General features: G+C 40.0%; 1 protein-coding gene across 1 annotated transcript in view; it reads right to left on the minus strand.

The window, feature by feature from the left end:
• The window catches only part of tusc3 (tumor suppressor candidate 3), a 106,727-nt gene that overhangs the window by 7,617 nt on the left and 79,680 nt on the right, over positions 1-19,430 (minus strand). Inside the window, exons 7-8 of the mRNA XM_046047853.1 lie at positions 8,667-8,730; positions 3,953-4,027 (exon numbers count right to left, since the gene is read on the minus strand). Coding sequence (XP_045903809.1) covers positions 3,953-4,027; positions 8,667-8,730 — 139 coding nt within the window. The remainder of the gene's footprint in view (positions 1-3,952; positions 4,028-8,666; positions 8,731-19,430) is intronic.

Here is a 19,430-nt window from a genome sequence, read left to right on the forward strand (position 1 = left end):
TTACACAGGTGATAATTACATGAGCACATATGCACATACGCGTGTCTGTGCATATATGTAGCTTTGTGTCACTGTGTGTGTTCTTGTTCAGTCTGATACTTAGACTGAGATACTGAGACACAAGTCTTGAGGTAGTTATAAAGTCATTATCATTTTAATCGCCAGGCTTTAATATCTCAAGGAGAACTCATGGGTAAAGAAGAACAAAAGTTGATAATCTTGCCTTTAGATTCTTTTTTTAGTGTGTGTGCATCAGCGTGTGGCCCTACAGAGGCAATTGAAAGGCTTCTCGAGCTGCTTTTTCATCACACCGACTCTAATTAAAATCCACTTGTGTGTAACTGTGTCTCTGTGTTTGAGGTAATTACCAGAACAGGCCATCTAATATCTAACTACCCTTCGTGTAATCTAGAGATTATGCAGAAACTCTGCTTTGACAGAAAAGGAACGCCAGCATGTCATCGTACAGTCAAGTGACCACCTCCCATTTGAAATGATGAAATGCACTGCACGCTCAACCCTTCTGACAAGACTCATCAGGAGGTGCCCTTCATTAAAGATTTTTTTTCATTGATGTGTCTTGTTGGAATATAACATATTTGTTCATATCTTTCCTATTGACAAAATCTGACAGCACATGTCTATGGTACTACACGTAGCACTTTAAAGCTAGTATATATAATTTCCATTTCAATTGTCTGTTGATGAATCATCCCCTCTGTGACATCTATGCTGTTTTACATTGTATGCCACTTACTCAAGACAAGACAAAAGCCTCCCCAACATGTTACATTAAAGCATAACCAAACACACACCACGGGCAACAAGTAGGGACAGTACAAACCACCTTGCTAATGGAAGTAATACGGTTTCAGGAATATCTGGTTTCATAATTGGTATCACATTGTAATGTTGCTGGTAGTCAGAATTGCAGAATTAACACCAATCATAACAGTGATATAGTTTAAAAATAGTACGAACTACATCATTAAAACAATGCATGGTTTGTAGTACAATGCAGTGTTGCTTCAAACAGCATGGAACTCCCAGTTAGAAAACCGCTAAAAATCTTAAAACAGCATTTGTGCAGTTCAGGGGCCCCATTAGTGTTGATAAATTTACAAAGACCCTCCACCTTTTCCTCCAAGGATGGAAAAGGCTGGGCTTGGGCGAACATGATAAATAAATCTACCTTGTACAAGACACATTTTGCTCCCAGAAACACACTGGCCTAGACGTTTGATTGTCAGCTGAGATTTACCTTTAGTGTTACCAGTGCACTCCCACCACAGAAATAATAAATTAGCAAATTCTTTCATGACAAACAAAAATGGGGAGGAGGAATGTATGAATGTGCATATGTTAAGAGAGCTGTAACTGCACAAATGGGAATTTTATGTGTTGAGCCATTGGCTGCAGATACTTGTGGGAATCTAGGAAAATATCAGCTATTTGATTAAATCTTTCACCTGCTCTGGTATGATTGTCTGCTGCACTCAGAACAGCTGATCTGCTGCCTCTACAGTGGTGGTCCCGCAACAATTGTGATGATTTGTAATTTTAAATCCTTCTGAGAATGATTTTGTGTCATTCAATTTATTTAACAGTATAAAATGTATTTTACTGTAAAATAACATTTCAACCGTGTATTAAGTAAAATGTCTCCTGTAACATTCATTTTAACATTTTGTGACAGAGTATCAGTCAGTATAACACTGACAGTCAGTATAACACATTTTCAAGTGGCCTTTTTTTGTGGCCAGCCTAAGGCACACCTGTGCAATACCCATGCTGTCTGATCAGCATCTTGATATGCCACACCTGTGAGGTGGATGGATTATCTCAGCAAAGGAGAAGTGCTCACTAACACAGATTTTGACAGATTTGTGAACAATATTTGAGAGAAATAGGCCTTTTGTGCACATAGAGAAAGTCTTAGATCTTTGAGTTCATCTCATAATGAATGGGGGCAAAAACAAAAGTGTTGCGTGTATAATTTTGTGCAGTGTAGTTTATGATTCAGCTGAAGGGCAGCCTTGGTAAATCTCTTTTTTACTTAAAGTTTTTATTGGACATATCATCAACAGACTAGCCAGATTCCAACTGCAGTTTCTGTGTGTGTGGTTTTCATGTAGACAACGCAAAACTTTGTCTTTTACATGAATGTAAAGACAAACATTAGACCCATCATAAAAAAGAGACTTTATTCAGCATCAAACCAACTGCCTGCCCTCTAAACGCACGCACACTAGCATGCGATAACTAATTGTTTAATTGTTAATTTTAATTGTTTTAAGATTAACTTGAATAATTATGAGCATACCAAATCATCTTCTAGTCAAGCCAAATCAGGTTAATTTTGATAAAGCCACATAAATCTACAATGCTCAAGTCAATTTAAATAAGGGTATATCACGGAGGGAATATAGTAAAGGGGTCTTTGCATGCTAAAGGTAGGCATCCCCCCATGCATATCTAAATACTGTAGTTGAGTATTCAGGGGCAGTTATGGGGCAGGTGAGAGGTTATCTTAGTGATTTACTGGAAAGCGAAACAAGTGCTTCTCGTTTTCACAGCGGCTCCAGCTAATTGACAGTTATGCAAATAAATGTCACACTAATGAAAGTAGTGCGATAATGGTTAATTTATGCTTGGTGTGTATATGTGTGTGTGTGTGTGTGTGTGTGTGTGTGTGTGTGTGTGTGCAGGAGTCTCGCTTGTCAGTTTTTAATGTCCAGCAATGCTTTTACACACAGCACATTTTTTCCCCATCATTATCTCCAAAACTACTGCTGCAAGTAGGATTTTGTGATATCTTGTGAAAGTAAAGTATCAGAGATTTCTGATACCACTGGAACTTCTGCTGCCAACCGACTACAGTGGGGGTCACATAAAAAAATTACATTTGAAGAAAGTCAACAAAAATTAGTTTTTTCAGAAACACTGGGAAGACTATTTCTTGAGTAGAAAATTATCCTGGTGTTTGTGATGGAATGCCTTCTAAGTTTTATTTGCTCTTCATTAGGGCGGCTGTGCTCAGGAGGTAGAGCGGGTTGGCCGTTAATCGGAAGGTCGGCGGTTCAATCCCTGGCTCCCCCTGGTTGCATGTCGAAGTGTCCTTGGGCAAGATGCTGAACCCCGAACTGGCCCTGGCGGCTGTTCCGCCAGTGTATGAATGTTTGTGAATGTTAGTTTCTGTTTGAGCACTTAGGCTCAGTGTAAGAATGTGTATGATTGGTGAATGCAGATGTAGTGTAAAAGCGCTTTGAGTGGTCGAAAAGACTAGAAAGGCGCTATACAAATACGGAGCATTTACATTTATTTAGCAACTGCTATTAAATAAATAAAAACCAAATAAAGTTAAAGGTAACTTTTGGAGTTCTTAAAGAAGGACAATGCTCTCAGCACTCAGGGTATGTCTGACAGATAAGAGCCTGAAAGGAAAAAGGGCTTCCCTGCTGTTAATGTTGCAGTCAGAGCCCTGTTATAAAAAGAGGCCAAATATATATTTAAGAGGCCAAACTGTAAAAAGCAGCCAGGAGAATGTGTTGTTAATACCTGAACTTGTAGATTGCCTTCGGCTATAAGAAATGTTAATTAGTAAACACATTTATAGGTGAACAATACCTGTGTGCGTAAAATGCTGAACTTTTTACTTTAAGTTAAACTATAACACATATTTTTACAAGAATTAAATTAAAGCTTTACAGGATGTGTGTTTGTTCTACAAGAATTTTAACCTCTTAAACATGGATTTGCCTACACATTGGCTGCTGCAAGGATAAATCACCTACTTGCCTGGTAGGTTTCAACAAAAACACACACTTACACTAGCTAGCTTCCACTCCTGACAATTGTTTTATTCAGGACGCCCCAAAACGGAGGAAATGGAGCTTGAAAAAGAAAAGAAAAAGGACAATAAGAAGAAAAAAAAACAAGCTTCTCAACTTACTTCTCCTCTTGCCAACGTCTCCCTTGGAGGTGGCAGCCTCATTTAGCAGCACCATCCCCATGGTGATTGCAGCATCTGGGACAAGGTTGTCAAGGAAACAACACACTTGCACACATGAGAGGGAAAAGCTGGAGATACACACACCGCCCTGGGAAGAACTGTTGGACAAACATATGCACTTACAGATACGCGCATACATGTGCATAGAATCACTCAAGCACATTAGCAAGAACATGTTGTCATGCGCTATTACAGCATAAAGTGCATAAACAATAACCTGAACACTAGCACAATGTTAAGCAATCCAGTACGAAATCCAGTAATTACAGCTATAAAACCTTCATGTTTTTTTGAGACTTAAGCTAATGTTGAAAATTAAAACAAGAGACTGATGATGGGTCACTGTCCTTTTTCCTAAGTATTGTAAAAGGAGAAAAAGTGTTTCGAAACTAACAAACTTTTTTATTACAAAAGCAAACAGTTGTAGAAAGGTAAAACAATTGGTTCTTAACTAAGCTGACTCTGAATCTTGTTGAAGAGGAGTTGAAAAACTTAATTGGTGCAAAGATGAAAAACGTACTGCCAATCAGCCAAGATTTTGTGACCAAAAGTTCACAGTGAAAAAAATAAGGTTTAAAAATACCAAAATTACCCTTTAACCATTGAGACATGCTGTGATATTGACTTGACTGAAAAAACTATTGGTCATTTTACAAACTAGTTGACCTACCTTCATTGGTACTATGTACACTGCAAATTAGATCTTGATGAACGAAAAAAATTAAAAGTTCAGAATCTTTGCTGTACATTGTATAAATCTTTGAGAACAAAATTATGTAACAACAGTCAATGGTAACCAAAATCACCAATTGATTGAGGGCTGGTCCAACTTGTGTGACTTTCATCACGGCAACTCATAATGTGTCCTGACAATGTCTGGGCATGCTCCTGATGAGACAGCAGATTGTGTCCTAGGGGATCTCCTCCCAGATCTGGATCAGGTCATCAGTCAGCTCCTGGACAGTCTGTTGGGCTACTTGGTCGGCGTTGGATGCACCAATACATAATGTCCCAAAGATTCTCAGTTGGATTCTGGTCTGAGTAACATGAAGGCCCGCATTAATGCCTTTGTCATCAAGAAACTGCCTTATGTGGCCAGAGAACCCGGGGCCCACTGCACCAGCATAAGGTCTGACAATGGCTCTGAGGATTTCCTCCTGGTACCTAACAGCAGTCAGGGTATCATTGGCTAGCACGTGGAGGTCTGTGTGACCCTCCAAGGATATGCTTCCCCAGACCATCACTGACCCACTTCCTAACCGTTCATGCTGGATGATGTTGCAGGCAGCATAACATTCACAACATCGTCTCCACATAGTATAATGTGAACTTGTTCTCATATGTGAAGAGAATGGGGCGCCAATGGTGTACTTCCCAAATCTGGTGTTCTCTAGCGAATGCCAGTCAATCTAAACGTTGCTGGGCTGTGAGCACAGATGCCACTAGATGACAGTGGGCCCTTAGCTGCCCTCATGGAGTCTGTTTCTGACAGTTTGGTCAGAAGCATGTGTAGCAGAGAAGGGGAAGAAGAGCTGCAGAGTGGGCCTTCTGCTCTTGATTGGGGGTTGTGGTTTGATCAGAAGGAGATAAATTAGGCACCCGTGAGTGGAAGGGACAAACTTTTCCTGCATGGAGAAGAGCAGAGGAGAGAGAGGTTCAGAGGGTAGAGAATGTTTGGTAAACTGATCCAGTTTTAAGGCATCCTGGCTTTGGAGTGAAAGTGAGATGCATAGAGAAGTACCAGAGAAGCAGTGGTACCAGGAACTTGCCGGACTTCATGAAATTTAATGAGCAACAAAGGACTTTTGGAAACTGTGCTGATCCCTGGAGTGGGTTTGGGTAGCCCAAACTTGCTCTTCAACCTGCTCGGTTGCAGCTGGGAGCTTCCTTATCCTGGTGGACCGGCAAAAGCTAAGTCTACTCTCTTGTAACTCTCCAGGCTACTCTATCCTCCTACCCCAACTATAGGTAGGGCTTGCCTTCTGCCCTCCATTGAACTGAACTACACCAATCCACACCTACACACTCAGACCACTCTCAATGGAACTCAATTGAACTGAACTACACCCACACATGCATCTACATACTCATCCCTCTTACTACAGAACTCAATTGTACTGAACTGCTACCTTTTGAATTGAATGGATATTGCAGTGCGATTCCCCCTGAGCACACACACACACCATTCACTCCCCTCCTCCTCAAGGTAGAGGATTATCTGGAGTTTGGAGTCTGGAGTTTCTTAAAAGCATGAATTATGGGCATTTAACTGTTATATGAATGCTATATTTGGAATGGGGTTTTGTTGCTTTAATGGATGTTTTGTAAAATATTTCATACTAACCGTATGGAGGATGATTAATTATATATAATATAATTTGAATACAACCAGCTTTATTTGGAGTAATTTAATTAGTGTTTTGTGTTTCTCTTTTATTGGTAGCTAGCGACCTAGGCAGGTCGCTAGACCTATCTAATATCCTACTTGGTAAAACTGATTATTTTTAAGTGACAAGTTAGGATTAAAGTTATTTTGTCTGGCGCCCAAGGTTTGGTAAACCTCCGCTACACATGCACATAAGTAGCCCGCTGGAGATCATTTTGCTGGGCTCTTGCAATGCTCTTCCTGTTCCTCCTTGAGGAGCTGGACTAACTGTGCAACCTGATTGGGCTGCAGGTGCCGCCTCATGCTACAAGTAGTGACAAGGATACTAGCAAAACTAGAGAACAATCTGTCCGGAAGGATAAAGAGAGAGCAATTGTCTGTTGGCACGACCTGCAAAATCATTCCCTTTCTGGGAGTTGTCTTGCTGTTGCCTCTCTAGTGCACCTGTTGTCACTTTCATTTGCACCAAAACAGATGAAGTTAATTCACGATTGCTTATGCTTCCTAACTGAACAGACTGATATCCCTGAAATGTTACTGACTTGACCTTATACTGTGAAAAGTGAGTGCTCCCTTAAATTAGCAGTCTACTTGTAGTATTTAGCTATTGTTAAAGTTATATGACTTGATGAAATAAAGACAAACATTTAATTGCGATCAGCCCATATAATATTATGAACATCTCTATTTTATAGAAGCATGCAGTGCTCGCATTCTACACTTGAGTTGTTCTAAAATCACTGCAAAGCACAGCCTCAGGTGGCTTATAATTACAGATTCTTTTCTTCAGTCTGCTCTGCATACAAATCCAGATAACCAAAGAAAACCTGACGAGGTGCACAAACAAAAGCTGCCACATGGGGAGATACAGAGAGGAACTGAGGCATCCACTTGATGATGTGGTAGGAGACATGATATGCAAGCGTGATACAAATATAAGCGATATCTCCATATACAGCAAGAGTAATAAACCACGGAAGGTGGCAGTTTGGGTGTATCACAGTGTAATAATGAAGTCATATTAGCAAGACCTATCAGAGTATAGAATAAGACTGTGGAACTGCATTAAATTTAAACTATGAAAACAGACAGAAATTACATTCTTACATTGATATATTGATCATCTTGAAATTGGAATTCCCACCCTCACTGTCTGTGTTTAGTTTAGACAAATGACAATTATAGATATAGATGTAGATATAGATATAGATAATTCATTGATCCTGTCCCATCTGATTATAGCAGAGGGAACACCCAATGCCGATAGGTATATTCACACAATGCTTCACAAACAACATCTTTGGAAAAAAAAAATCATATAACATAACTGCATGGGTGTGTCTGACATTTGCGTGTCAGAATGAGAGAAATACATTTATATCTGTTTCTTCCTAAATAGTATAGCAGCTGCACGTGGTACCCGGGTGTGTGTGGATAAGTGTACAAGGTATTAAACAAGGTTACGTCCATGGGGAAACTGCATCTATGACAGTCATAAAATGTGTTTACACCACCTGCACAGTCAACAAGGGTAGGTGTGTTGGCGTTTCAGCAGGTGTGAATGTGTGTGTGTTTCATTTAGATGTAATCAGATGGGCAGGAAATAAAAAAATAAACCATGTGAGCTGTGGACAAACAAATATTGCTCTGCAGCAGGTGCGACCTTGGACCTGCTATTTCCCATGGGGACAAATACAACAGCTAGGAATGAACAGTATCATTACCCCCCCCCCCCCACCCACAACACACACACACCTACACGCACACACACACACACACAAAGGCACCACTGCAAGTACACATGGGTACACAAGCAGACAGAGAAGTAGACAAACCAACAGAAACATCAATCCTGTCAGATAAAGTACACAAGCAAACATATATACACACACACACACCCTATAATCAGGGGTTGAATTTGTAACAAATCAGCCAAGGAGATGAAGTTAAAAGAGGACAATCTCTTGTCTTTGTATTGTCTGTTTGTTCAATCCAGCAGGCAGCCTCCCTATGGAGAATGCATAACGGATGACAAAGTTTTCATGCTGGAAAAATAAATGTACCAGACAGCAAAATCATATTATATACATGTAAAATGTGGCTCACTACTAGGTGTTTGGTGTAAACAAATGGAGAATTAAAGGAATTTGTTTCCAAGATGGGCTGTAGGACATTTCAGAGAGTTTTGCATTTTGCGGCCCCATGTTTCAATTAAGTGAACACATGAAACATACAATCAAACACAAACACGTTCAGGCAAAAAGATACTCAGAAGAAGGATGATGTGAGACTCCGCCACAAACTGAGCCTGGCTGCTGCCATGAATATAACTCTGTGGAGAGAGAGGGAGAGAGCCAGACAGACATTAGTTTAACATTGTTCATTTCAATCGAAGGTCACACAAGGTAGAAACCTCAGTGAAATTTCCAAATTGAAGAAATAAAGAAAAGTACAGTAAGGAAATGGAAGGTTGATATGAACGGTGAAGAACAGGATTTTACAGTGGCAAATGGCAAATAGAAAAGTTGGAAACAGTAAATAAAGAAAGGGATTTAGAAAAGCATTAATAAAGAGGTCATAAAATTTTGTGATAAACGTCTTTAGAGCACATAAAGTTACATGATAAGCAAAAATTTGGTAGCATCCCAAGAGAAAATATGAACCTAAATGATGACCCAGAACCCTTTATCTGTTGAGTACACTAACTGTCCCAGAACAGACTTGGTTGTAGCCCAAATTCCTGGCTTAATCTTATCTTTTGCTTTATCATAATGGACACAGGACCTCTACAACAAAATGGGCAGTACTTATATGCTTATATAAGACAGCAGTAAAATGTTAATGTGTTTGTTTGCAGATTAAGTGTTCATGCATGTGTGCTTGAGTCATTAAGATTTATCCTATGTAATGTGTAGGTATATAGAGGAGCTTCCTTTTGACTGAGTGGGCAGAAAGGTCAATCTAATCTTACCGGAACACTGTATACAGAAACACACAATACTGTATTAACTCACATTCACTGCCCGACCACTAAATGGAGACATCACTGTTCAACTTGTGAACAATTATTCCCATTTCCAGCTCTGTATTTTTATTCTGGGATTCCTGTAGACTAACTGCATGATTCACAGTTTTAAAAAAAATCCATATTTATCTTATGCAACCCTTCAGTTCATCATCTGTTAGAAACAAACCATTTTGTCTACGTTTTGCCTAACTAAAAGCCCACTTTCTTGTGATTGGCCAATTTCCCAGAAGCCTGCCAAGGGGCTTGTGAGCCACTGTAACCTAAGATCTCTTTAGCTGCAGGAACTATTCTCCGGAACTAGGAACCTTTGAAGGAACTCACTGCGTTTCCAACGCAGAGACCAGGGTCTAAATTAAGTTCCAGGGTTTTTATTTTAGCCCCAGAAATTTCCCTGCTCAGGCGGTAGTACTTTCCGAAAGTACTTGTACTTGGGGGTTGGGCTTAGCTTGCAGTGACTTTCTGAATGGTCTAGTAGAGGCTCTTCCACCGTTTATAATAACCAATAAATCACAATCAACACCCAGACAGCACAGACAAGTCTCGCCGATATCGTCCTCTAATCGTACATTGGTATTATATTTATAGCTCGGAAATAGCAGCTGGTATGCAGCTAGTCCTCCTATGTGTTTACAGCTAACAGCTAATGGAGTTATGCTAAATACTAGGTCCGGAGTTGTTGTTTTAGGGTTTCATCATTAGCAGGTATCTACAAAGAGCCAAAGTCAGTCTGCTCTTCTCCAAAAAAAACCCACCAGACCAGCTGATTACGACAGGTAATAAAGCACTTTAAAAAATAACATTCATCTGACACTCGGGCATGCGGACACATAAGTGTGTCCTGACAGCTGATCTGCTGCTCTTGACGGCTGGAAATGTTTTAATGACCTTCCAAACTGTTGCAATTTTACGTTTGTGTTTCTTTCTCTGTGCTGGAGTTCTTTTAAGAACTTGATGCCTTTATCCAGTTGATGTTTACACCGCTAGCACAGGAACTTTGGACTTTGGTTAAAAGCCTGGCAGCTGAGTTCTGGACAGTCTGGAGTCGATCAGTAGATTTTTGGGTTAAACAAGTGAAAAGGCTGTTGCAATAATCCAGGCGTGATGAGATGAAGACGTGTAAAATGGTCTCGGTGTCCTTAAAAGTTAACATAGATCGAATTTTTGCTATATTTCTAAGTTGATAAAAACATGATTGAACAAGCTTTGTGGTGTGCTGCTCAAAATTTAAATTACTATCAAACCAAACACTAAGGTTCTTTGCAACAGGCTTAATGTGATTTACTAGGGAACCAGCAGGTGGCAGTATTTGTTTAGCCATCTACTGGGACCCGATGACCAGGATTTCTGTTTTGTCTGAGTTCAGGAGGAAATCAGTTGACATCCATTTTTTAACTTCACAAAGGCAGGCAGTGGATCTGACGGGCAAATACATCTGTTTGTCATCAACGTAAATATGAAAAGAAACACCATGTCTCTGAATAATGTGTCCAAGGGGAAGCAGATACAAGGAAAACAAAATGGGTCCTAAGACCGACCCCTGAGGCACACCATATTTAACTGGACAGAATGAAGAGACATAGTTGTTTACAGACACGCAAAACTTCCTATTTGACAGGTAGGATGAAAACCATTCTAGGGCAGTACCAGAGATCCCCACCCAGTGCCTCAGTCTGTCTAACATGATGTTGTGATCAATGGTGTCAAAAGCAGCGCTAAGGTCCAGGAGTACCAGGACTGAGCACATACCTTCATCAGCAGACATTAAAAGGTCATTGGTGACTTTAAGCAGGGCAGTCTCAGTGCTGTGGTACTTCCTGAAACCAGATTGAAACTTTTTAAATAATTTGTTATTTTCCAGTACAGTGAGCAACTATTTGGACACAATTCTTTCTAAAATCTTTGCAATAAATGGCAGTTTTGAAATTGGTCTAAAATTTTGTGGGAGGGAGGGATCTAAACCAGGTTTCTTTAAAAGTGGGTTCACGCAAGCCGTTTTAAAATAATCAGGGACACAACCAGTAGATAGGGAGCTGCTGAAAACAGAGATCAAATGGGGCCCAACAGAATCCATTACTTTCAGTAAAAACTTTGTAGGTATTACATCAAGTGGGCTGGAGGACACTCTCATTTGTGATACTTTTTGTAAAAGCTTAGACAAGTCGATAAAACTGGTTAAAACTCTCTTGATGCTGGTGAGGGACCTCTGAGTAAGAGGCCGTGGGGGTAACAGAGGCTCTGATTGACACCACCTTATTGGTAAAATAAGATAAAAACAATTCACAGTCATCATTACTTCCAGCTGAGGCACAAGGAGGGGTTGGGTTTACCAGCTGATCTAGTCTTAAACAGAAACCTGGGATTGTGTTTATGTATAGTAATGAGTTCAGAAAAATAGTGTGTTCTTGCATCCTTAAGCATGTTATTGTAGTTAATTAATAAATCCTTCAGACTGAGGAAATGGACTTGGTGACTTGGATTTTTTCCATCTGCACTCTGCTTTCCTGCATTCACTTTTTAGGCTGCGAATGCTGTCATTTATCCAGGGTTGCTTACTAGCTTTAGACGTAGGCCTAACCTTTAGAGGAGCAGTAATATTTAGTGACAACAAGCAGATATGATTGAAGTGATCAACCAGATTGTTGGCGTTGGAATCAGACAGGTGTTGGCTTTGGCTCTGAAAGAATGCGCAAAACTTTGAAACACTTTATTCATTAAAGATGCGAGAACACACGGAGCTTGGTGAGGCGGCATGAGTAACAGGCCAATTGCAGCTAAAAACACTACATCTGTGGTCAGATATGGTCATGTCCACTAATTCCACATAGGAAATGCTGACACCCAGGGTAAAAACCAGTGTATGACCACGGTTATGTGTTTGTCCTTTGGCATGTTGTTTGAAGTGGCCATATTTAAAAAGTCAGTTGCATCAACATTGGTGGGGTCATCAACATGAATATTAAAATCGCCACAAAGAACAATTCTATCATAATTTAAAACCAGAGTAGATAAAAATTCAGAAAGTTCTGATAAAAATCCCCCTGGCAGTTTTGGGGGGCGATAAATTATAACAAATATGATAGGTTGCAGCCCTCCAAGTTTAAGAGTGAGAACTTCAAAGGAGTTAAATTCATCACAGCGTACTTGATGACATTTAACATTTTTCCTATACACACTCACTAGCCCACCACCACGACCACTGACCCTCGGTTGACTAAAACAATCATACTGAGGCGGACACAGTTCAGCTAGCTAGCTATAGTCATTCATTTGCAACCATGATTCAGTTAAAAACATAAAATCTAGATTTGCAGACAAGATAAAATCATTTAAGATAAAAGTCTTACTTGACAGTGATCTCACATTGAACAGAGCCGTTTTAAATGAGTTTGTTTTGGGTGCTGGAGTTGATGCAGTTGTCCTAATCCTTATAAGATTACTATGATTTCTGTGTGGGATGTGCACATTTCGGTTTACTGGTCTTTGGAACAGCGCTGGGAGCAGACGGCTTTACATGCCAGCAGGTGGAGACAGTTGTTTTGTGGCAGTGAGGCAGAGTTCTGTTCAGTGACAGGTGGTGTGTCCAGGTGTGCTGCATGAATGATAAGTCATTCACGTATGTCATGTGTGGAGGACCGCACCACATGCTGTATGTGAGCAGCTAACATTTCTGAGCCCCGTTTGTTTGGGTGAAGTCCGTCTGTCTTAAAAAGAGACATTCTTTGCCAGAAAATATTAAAATTATCCACATAAAACACACCGTGAGCCCTGCAGGCGGACTGGAGCCAGTCGTGGAGGCCAAGGAGTCTACTGAAGCGGCCAGCACCGCGACCTACTGTGGGAATGGGACCAGAGATAAAAACGGACTTTCCACACTGCTTTAAAAAGTTAAAAAGAATGATTTTGTCAGCTCAGATTGCTGAAGAGCCTTGTCATTTGTTCCCACATGGACTATCACTCTTGTGATGGAGGATGGGAGCGATGGCATTAGGTCCTGGAGCTTATTTTAAATGTCAGCTGTGGTGGCACTGGGGAAGCAGTGAGTGGTAGCGTTAAAGAAACGGATGTTTCTGGTTATCGAGTCACCAATAATTAGTGTGGTTGGGGAGAAAAGGGGATGATGAGATGCCGATTGTGGGGTTCCAGAGCAGGACTGAGCAGAATCTGCTTCCACACTGCGTGCGGACTGAGTATGGAGTGTGTGAGCCGCCGAGTGTTGTGTTGGAGTAGCAGTAACAGACCTGAGAGAAGGGCAGGGTAGAGACTGCCTCCTTCAGGATCCTACGTCGGGAAGCGGAGTTTTTGACCCGAATGACGGCCGCTGATCAGGCCCAGCGGCAGACCGGTGGCCCAGTCGATCACCGAGAAACAATCTGTTTAGCTTGTACTGAAGCCACATCCATAAAGCCAGTCAGCAGGGAATCTTTCTCTTTGAGTTCCTCTGAAAGTCGTCGGATATCTTCCATATGGGCAACAATCTTTTTGTTCGCTTTCTTAAGGAGTATACAGTCCTCATGGGGCACATTTATCTCGGCTAGCATAATGTTAGTTGCCGGAGATTTGTTGTGTTCAGTAGCGTTGATAGCGTTTTTACACTCATCTAGCTTAAAATCCATGTCAGATGACTAAAATCCTTAACCCACATAAAACTTAAGTGAAGAACTTAAGTTAAATAAAAGGATATAAAAAATGTAATGTAAACGTGTGGATTAAAACTGGATAAGAGTCAGGTTTAAGACGGCGCTTCCGACAGGTAGCTGCAGACGCCAACGCATGCGCAGAGTACAGATTACGTCAGTGATTACCTCACCTGACATGAGGTAATGCCACATACATGGATACTGGAATGCTTGGAAATGTACAAGATCAACAGGACACTAGTAGCTTTCATCAAGAACTCAATGGGGCTGTGGAAAACAAGTCTGGAAGCCAACTCAAAGCCAGTTGCACAAGTCACCATCAAGTGCGGCACATGGATGACATCAAGCTGTATGCCAGAAATGAGCAAGACATCGACTCACTGATCCACACAACCAGGATCTACAGCAATGACACTGGAATGTGGTTCGGACTGGTCAAGTGTGGTGGCATGGTATCTAAAAGAGGGAAAGTGATCAGAACCGAGGGGTTTGAACTACAGGCCGCATTGCAGATGTTCAGGAACGCTACAAATACCTTGGGGTGCCGCAGGCTAACGGAAACCACGAAGAGGCAGCAAGGACATCCGCCACAGCGAAATACCTACAGAGAGTAAGGCAGGTCCTGAAAAGTCAGCTGAATGAGAAGAACAAGATCCGAGCCATCAACACATACACCCTGCCAGTCATCAGATACCCTGCTGGTATAATAAACTGGCCAAAGGAGGAGATAGAGGCCACTGACATCAAGACAAGAAAGCTCCTCACAATGCAAGGAGGGTTTCACCCCAAATCCAGCACCCTGAGACTATACACCAAGCGTGGCAAGGGCTAGTGAGTGTGAAGACCACTGTCCAGGATGAAACGACAAAGATCCAGGAGCACATCAGGAAGATGGACCCCAAAGATGAAGGGCTTAGTGAATACTTCAGGCAGCAGAAACCCGAGGGAGAGGACAAGGAAGACGAAGAACCTTCATGGAGAGACAAGCCGCTGCACGGTATGTACCACTGACAAAAAGAAGAAGTGGCTGATATCAAGAAATCCTACCAGTGGCTTGAAAAGGCTGGACTAAAGGACAGCACAGAAGCACTAATCATGGTGGCACAAGAACAGGCACTCGGTACAACATCAATAGAGGCTGAGGTCTACCACACCAGGCAGGACCCCAGGTGCAGACTGTGCAAAGATGCCCCTGGGACAGCACATAACAGCGGGGTGTAAGATGCAGGCAGGAAGTGCGTACAGGTAGCTCCGCTTGCCAGGTAGCTGGCATAGTGTACAGAAACATCTGCCATGAGTATGGGCTGGAAGTCCCAAGGTCAAAATGGAAGACACCTCCATTTTGACTTTGGTAGTTGAGAATGACTGAGCTAAGATCCTGTGGGACTTCAAGATCCTGACTGACAAACTGGTGATGGCTAACCAACCAGACATCGTGTTGATCGACAAACAGTAGAAGAAGGCTGCAGTGATATGGCAATCCCAAGCGACAGCAACATCAAGAAGAAGGAACACGAGAAGCTTGAGAAATACCAAGGGCTGAAAGAGGAGCTAGAAAAGATGTGGAAAGTAAGAGCAACCATGGTGCCAGTGGTAATCGGAGCACTGGGGGCTGTAACCCCCAAACTGGGAGAGTGGCTACAGCAGATTCCAGGTAAAACATCTGAGGTCTCTGTCCAGAAGAGTGCAGTCCTAGGAACAGCTAAGATACTGTGCAGAACCCTCAAACTCCCAGGCCTCTGGTAGAGGACCCGAGCTTGAGGATGACACATACCACCCCGCAAGGGTTGAGAGGGGGGATTTATCACAACAGTCCCGATATCAGGTTGAAAACAACATTCATTATCTCGAGATAATTATCCTGTTATCATGGAAAATGGAGTAAAAAAATATTTGAATCAATGGCCACTTAGGGCTTCTGTACATATACACACTCTCACACACACACCTATATCTATAATTGTCATTTGTGAATAATTGCCAATTCTCAAGAGTGACGGTCTTATGTAATATGAGCCAGTCTGAGGGCAGATGCCAGAAAAGCAAGAGCGGAGGATAAAGAGAGGAGAATGGCATGTGGCTGATGCCACAACCCTTTTTGTTAAGACTGTGATGGGCAATGGGCATTATGAAATAATCATTTAAGATAATTTCTTTTCTCATAAAAACTTTGTTTCAGAAAGATTTCTTTAGTCTATAACTTCATGTCAGAAAACACATTTCAGTTCAATTCAATTCAAGCTTTACTGTCATGACATTTAACATATGTTGCCAAAGCACAACAAAAGATCACTTTTGCCTCACAGAGCCACAACCAGAGTAGACTAGGTAGCCTTATGAAGCAATCTTAGATGTGATTATGATAATGATCAAATCTCATGGCCTCAGGCTGAAATGAAGAATTTTGACAGTTTGGTGTAGTTATAAGAGTTTGGCGAATCCAACACAAGCAAACCTCACAGGAAAACAAGTAACAAAGGTTTAGGATAACAATACGAACATGTTCTTGAGTGACGCCCAATGAATGGAATCCTTATCCCAACAGTATTTTGTTTCAGTTTCAGACCGCATCTTTGTGCAACCTAAACGATCAACACTGATCTCAGTGCACGTTGTTGTCCACACAGTTGAGTGAGAAACACTGCTGGGAAGTGGAGCGATGGCGGCAAGCTAGTTGAGCTCTCTAGGGTTTCAGGTAAGACCTGCATCTCTTTCTTGCCGATTGGCAGCTGAAGGCAGTTAGGATATGTATGGCCTATAAGGAACCTGGGCAGCCATAAGGATTTGCATTAATTATGTTCTCTAGACTTTTTTGCAGGGAGTTATGGTGCAGCTACATCACATACTTTGTTGAGATTTAATTGAGGATGAGGACATAAGATAAACTGATGCAAGTAGCTTTGATGCAAGGACATCAACGCTAGTGGTGAATTTATTCATAAGCATTAAGTAACAATTTTTTGACAAGGTTGTCTTTTTCAAGGTAATTTTTACAGCCATAATTATGAGTGCAGGGGTGCATGTTTTTTGAGTTTAGTGGTGACATTTCTTCAATACACCAACGTAAGTACTAACATACATAAGCAACAGTGTTTGTGACAACCAGTTTCACTATTACGCCTTAGGCACGCAAGGTGAGGTCACTTTAGTCAGTTGCTACTTCTTTTAATTTAAGTTGTTTTTGGTTACAGTTAGGATAAGGATATTAATTTAGCCTCAGCAAAATCTTTACATTCACCAGTGACTCTGGCTAACTAGCCTTCCATACTGACACATCACTTCAATGTGTCACTTTTCTCTGTATAGTTTACTGTCTGTTCCAGTCAGTACACATTGCCTCCACTATTGATGAAACTCTCCCATACAGCAGAATGCTTAAGACTCCACACATGCAATGTTCTCTGATACAATGTCAGAGGCCTAATTTGACGGGCATCTGTCTGTGTGTGATAGGAGGAAAGCAGAGAGACAGATAAAGGAATGCAAAGTGGAAGTCTTATGGAAAGGAGACAAATAGAAGGAGGGAGAGAGGGAGAGAAAGGAAGTCTTTCAGTGTGTTTCACATTGTTGAATCCCCGCAGATTATTAGTGTCTAGGTTTACGGCACATCTAGGGTCTGTTTTTCCACTTGACTGCCCCGGTGTTCATTTCTTTCCCTATCAGACAGGACTAAGGATGAAAAGATGAATAGAAGGAGACAAAGGAGGAGGAGTAAAGGGTGGACTGTTTTTTCTTGCTTCAGTGGAGAGAAATTAAGAATTTTTGCACTTGAAAGCAGACATAAAGATGACAAAAGCTCAAGTCTGAAACCGATCCTTTTGTCTTCAAGACAAACCTGTTGTTCTGCATTAGCTGGAGTCTTTGAACTGTTATCAAGATCCTTATTGACTGACTAACCAAGGCTCATTTATTTCTACCATGAAAAAATGTTGTTTTGGTTGCACTGCACTTTTTTTTTGGAAGTTGGTAAGAGACTGCCTTTTGCATTCCTAATTACTACATGCAAAGTACTTGCAAGGACAACTCAGTAATGTCACAAGGAATTCCTACTCTGTTCTGTTAAATTTATTAGTTAAATTTAAAGATAAAAGCCAATAGCACAAGGGTTAGAACACTTGCTGGAGCAACACTGACAGTAAATTGGTGTGGAAAAACACAAAACGTAAACGTACTTCTTGCTGGCGCACCATTAGTAAAGGCATTTGGTTTTTGGACATGCGTGCACATGGAATTTAGGAGAGTGACTTGGGTGCTGTTTAACTAGCATTGCTGTGAAGAATATGTATATAGGTATATATATATACCTATATACACACATATATATACCTATACCTATATATATACATACATATATATGTTTGTATGTATATATACATATACCTATACCTATATCTATATATATATATACACACACCTATATATACACACATATATATATATATATACCTATATATATACCTATATATACACACACATATATATATATATACCTATATATATACCTATATATACACACATATATATATATATATATACACCTATATATATACCTATATATACACACATATATATATATATATACCTATATATACACACATATATATATACCTATACCTATATATATACCTATATATACACACATATATATATACCTATACCTATATATATACCTATATATACACACATATATATATACCTATACCTATATATATACCTATATATACACACATATATATATACCTATATATATATCTATATATATCTATCTATATCTATATATATCTATATATATCTATATATATCTATATCTATCTATATCTATATATCTATATCTATATCTCTATATCTATATCTATATCTATATATATATCTCTATATCTATATCTACCTATATCTCTATATCTATATCTATATCTACCTATATATATATATCTATATCTACCTATATATATATCTATATCTATATCTACCTATATATATATATCTATATCTCTATCTATATATCTATATCTCTCTATCTATCTCTATCTATATATATCTATCTCTATCTATCTCTATCTCTATCTATCTATCTATATCTATATATATATATATATACCTATCTCTATCTATCTATCTATCTATCTATCTATACCTATATACAGGTATATACCTATATACATATATATAGGTATATACCTATATACCTATATATACATACACACACACACACACATATATACATATATATATATATATATATATATATATACACACACACACACACACACATATATATATATATATATATATATATATATATATATATATATATATATATATATATATATATATATATATATATATATATATATATACATACATACA

The sequence above is a fragment of the Micropterus dolomieu genome, linkage group LG04, assembly GCF_021292245.1.
Source record: "Micropterus dolomieu isolate WLL.071019.BEF.003 ecotype Adirondacks linkage group LG04, ASM2129224v1, whole genome shotgun sequence".
NCBI lineage: Eukaryota > Metazoa > Chordata > Actinopteri > Centrarchiformes > Centrarchidae > Micropterus > Micropterus dolomieu.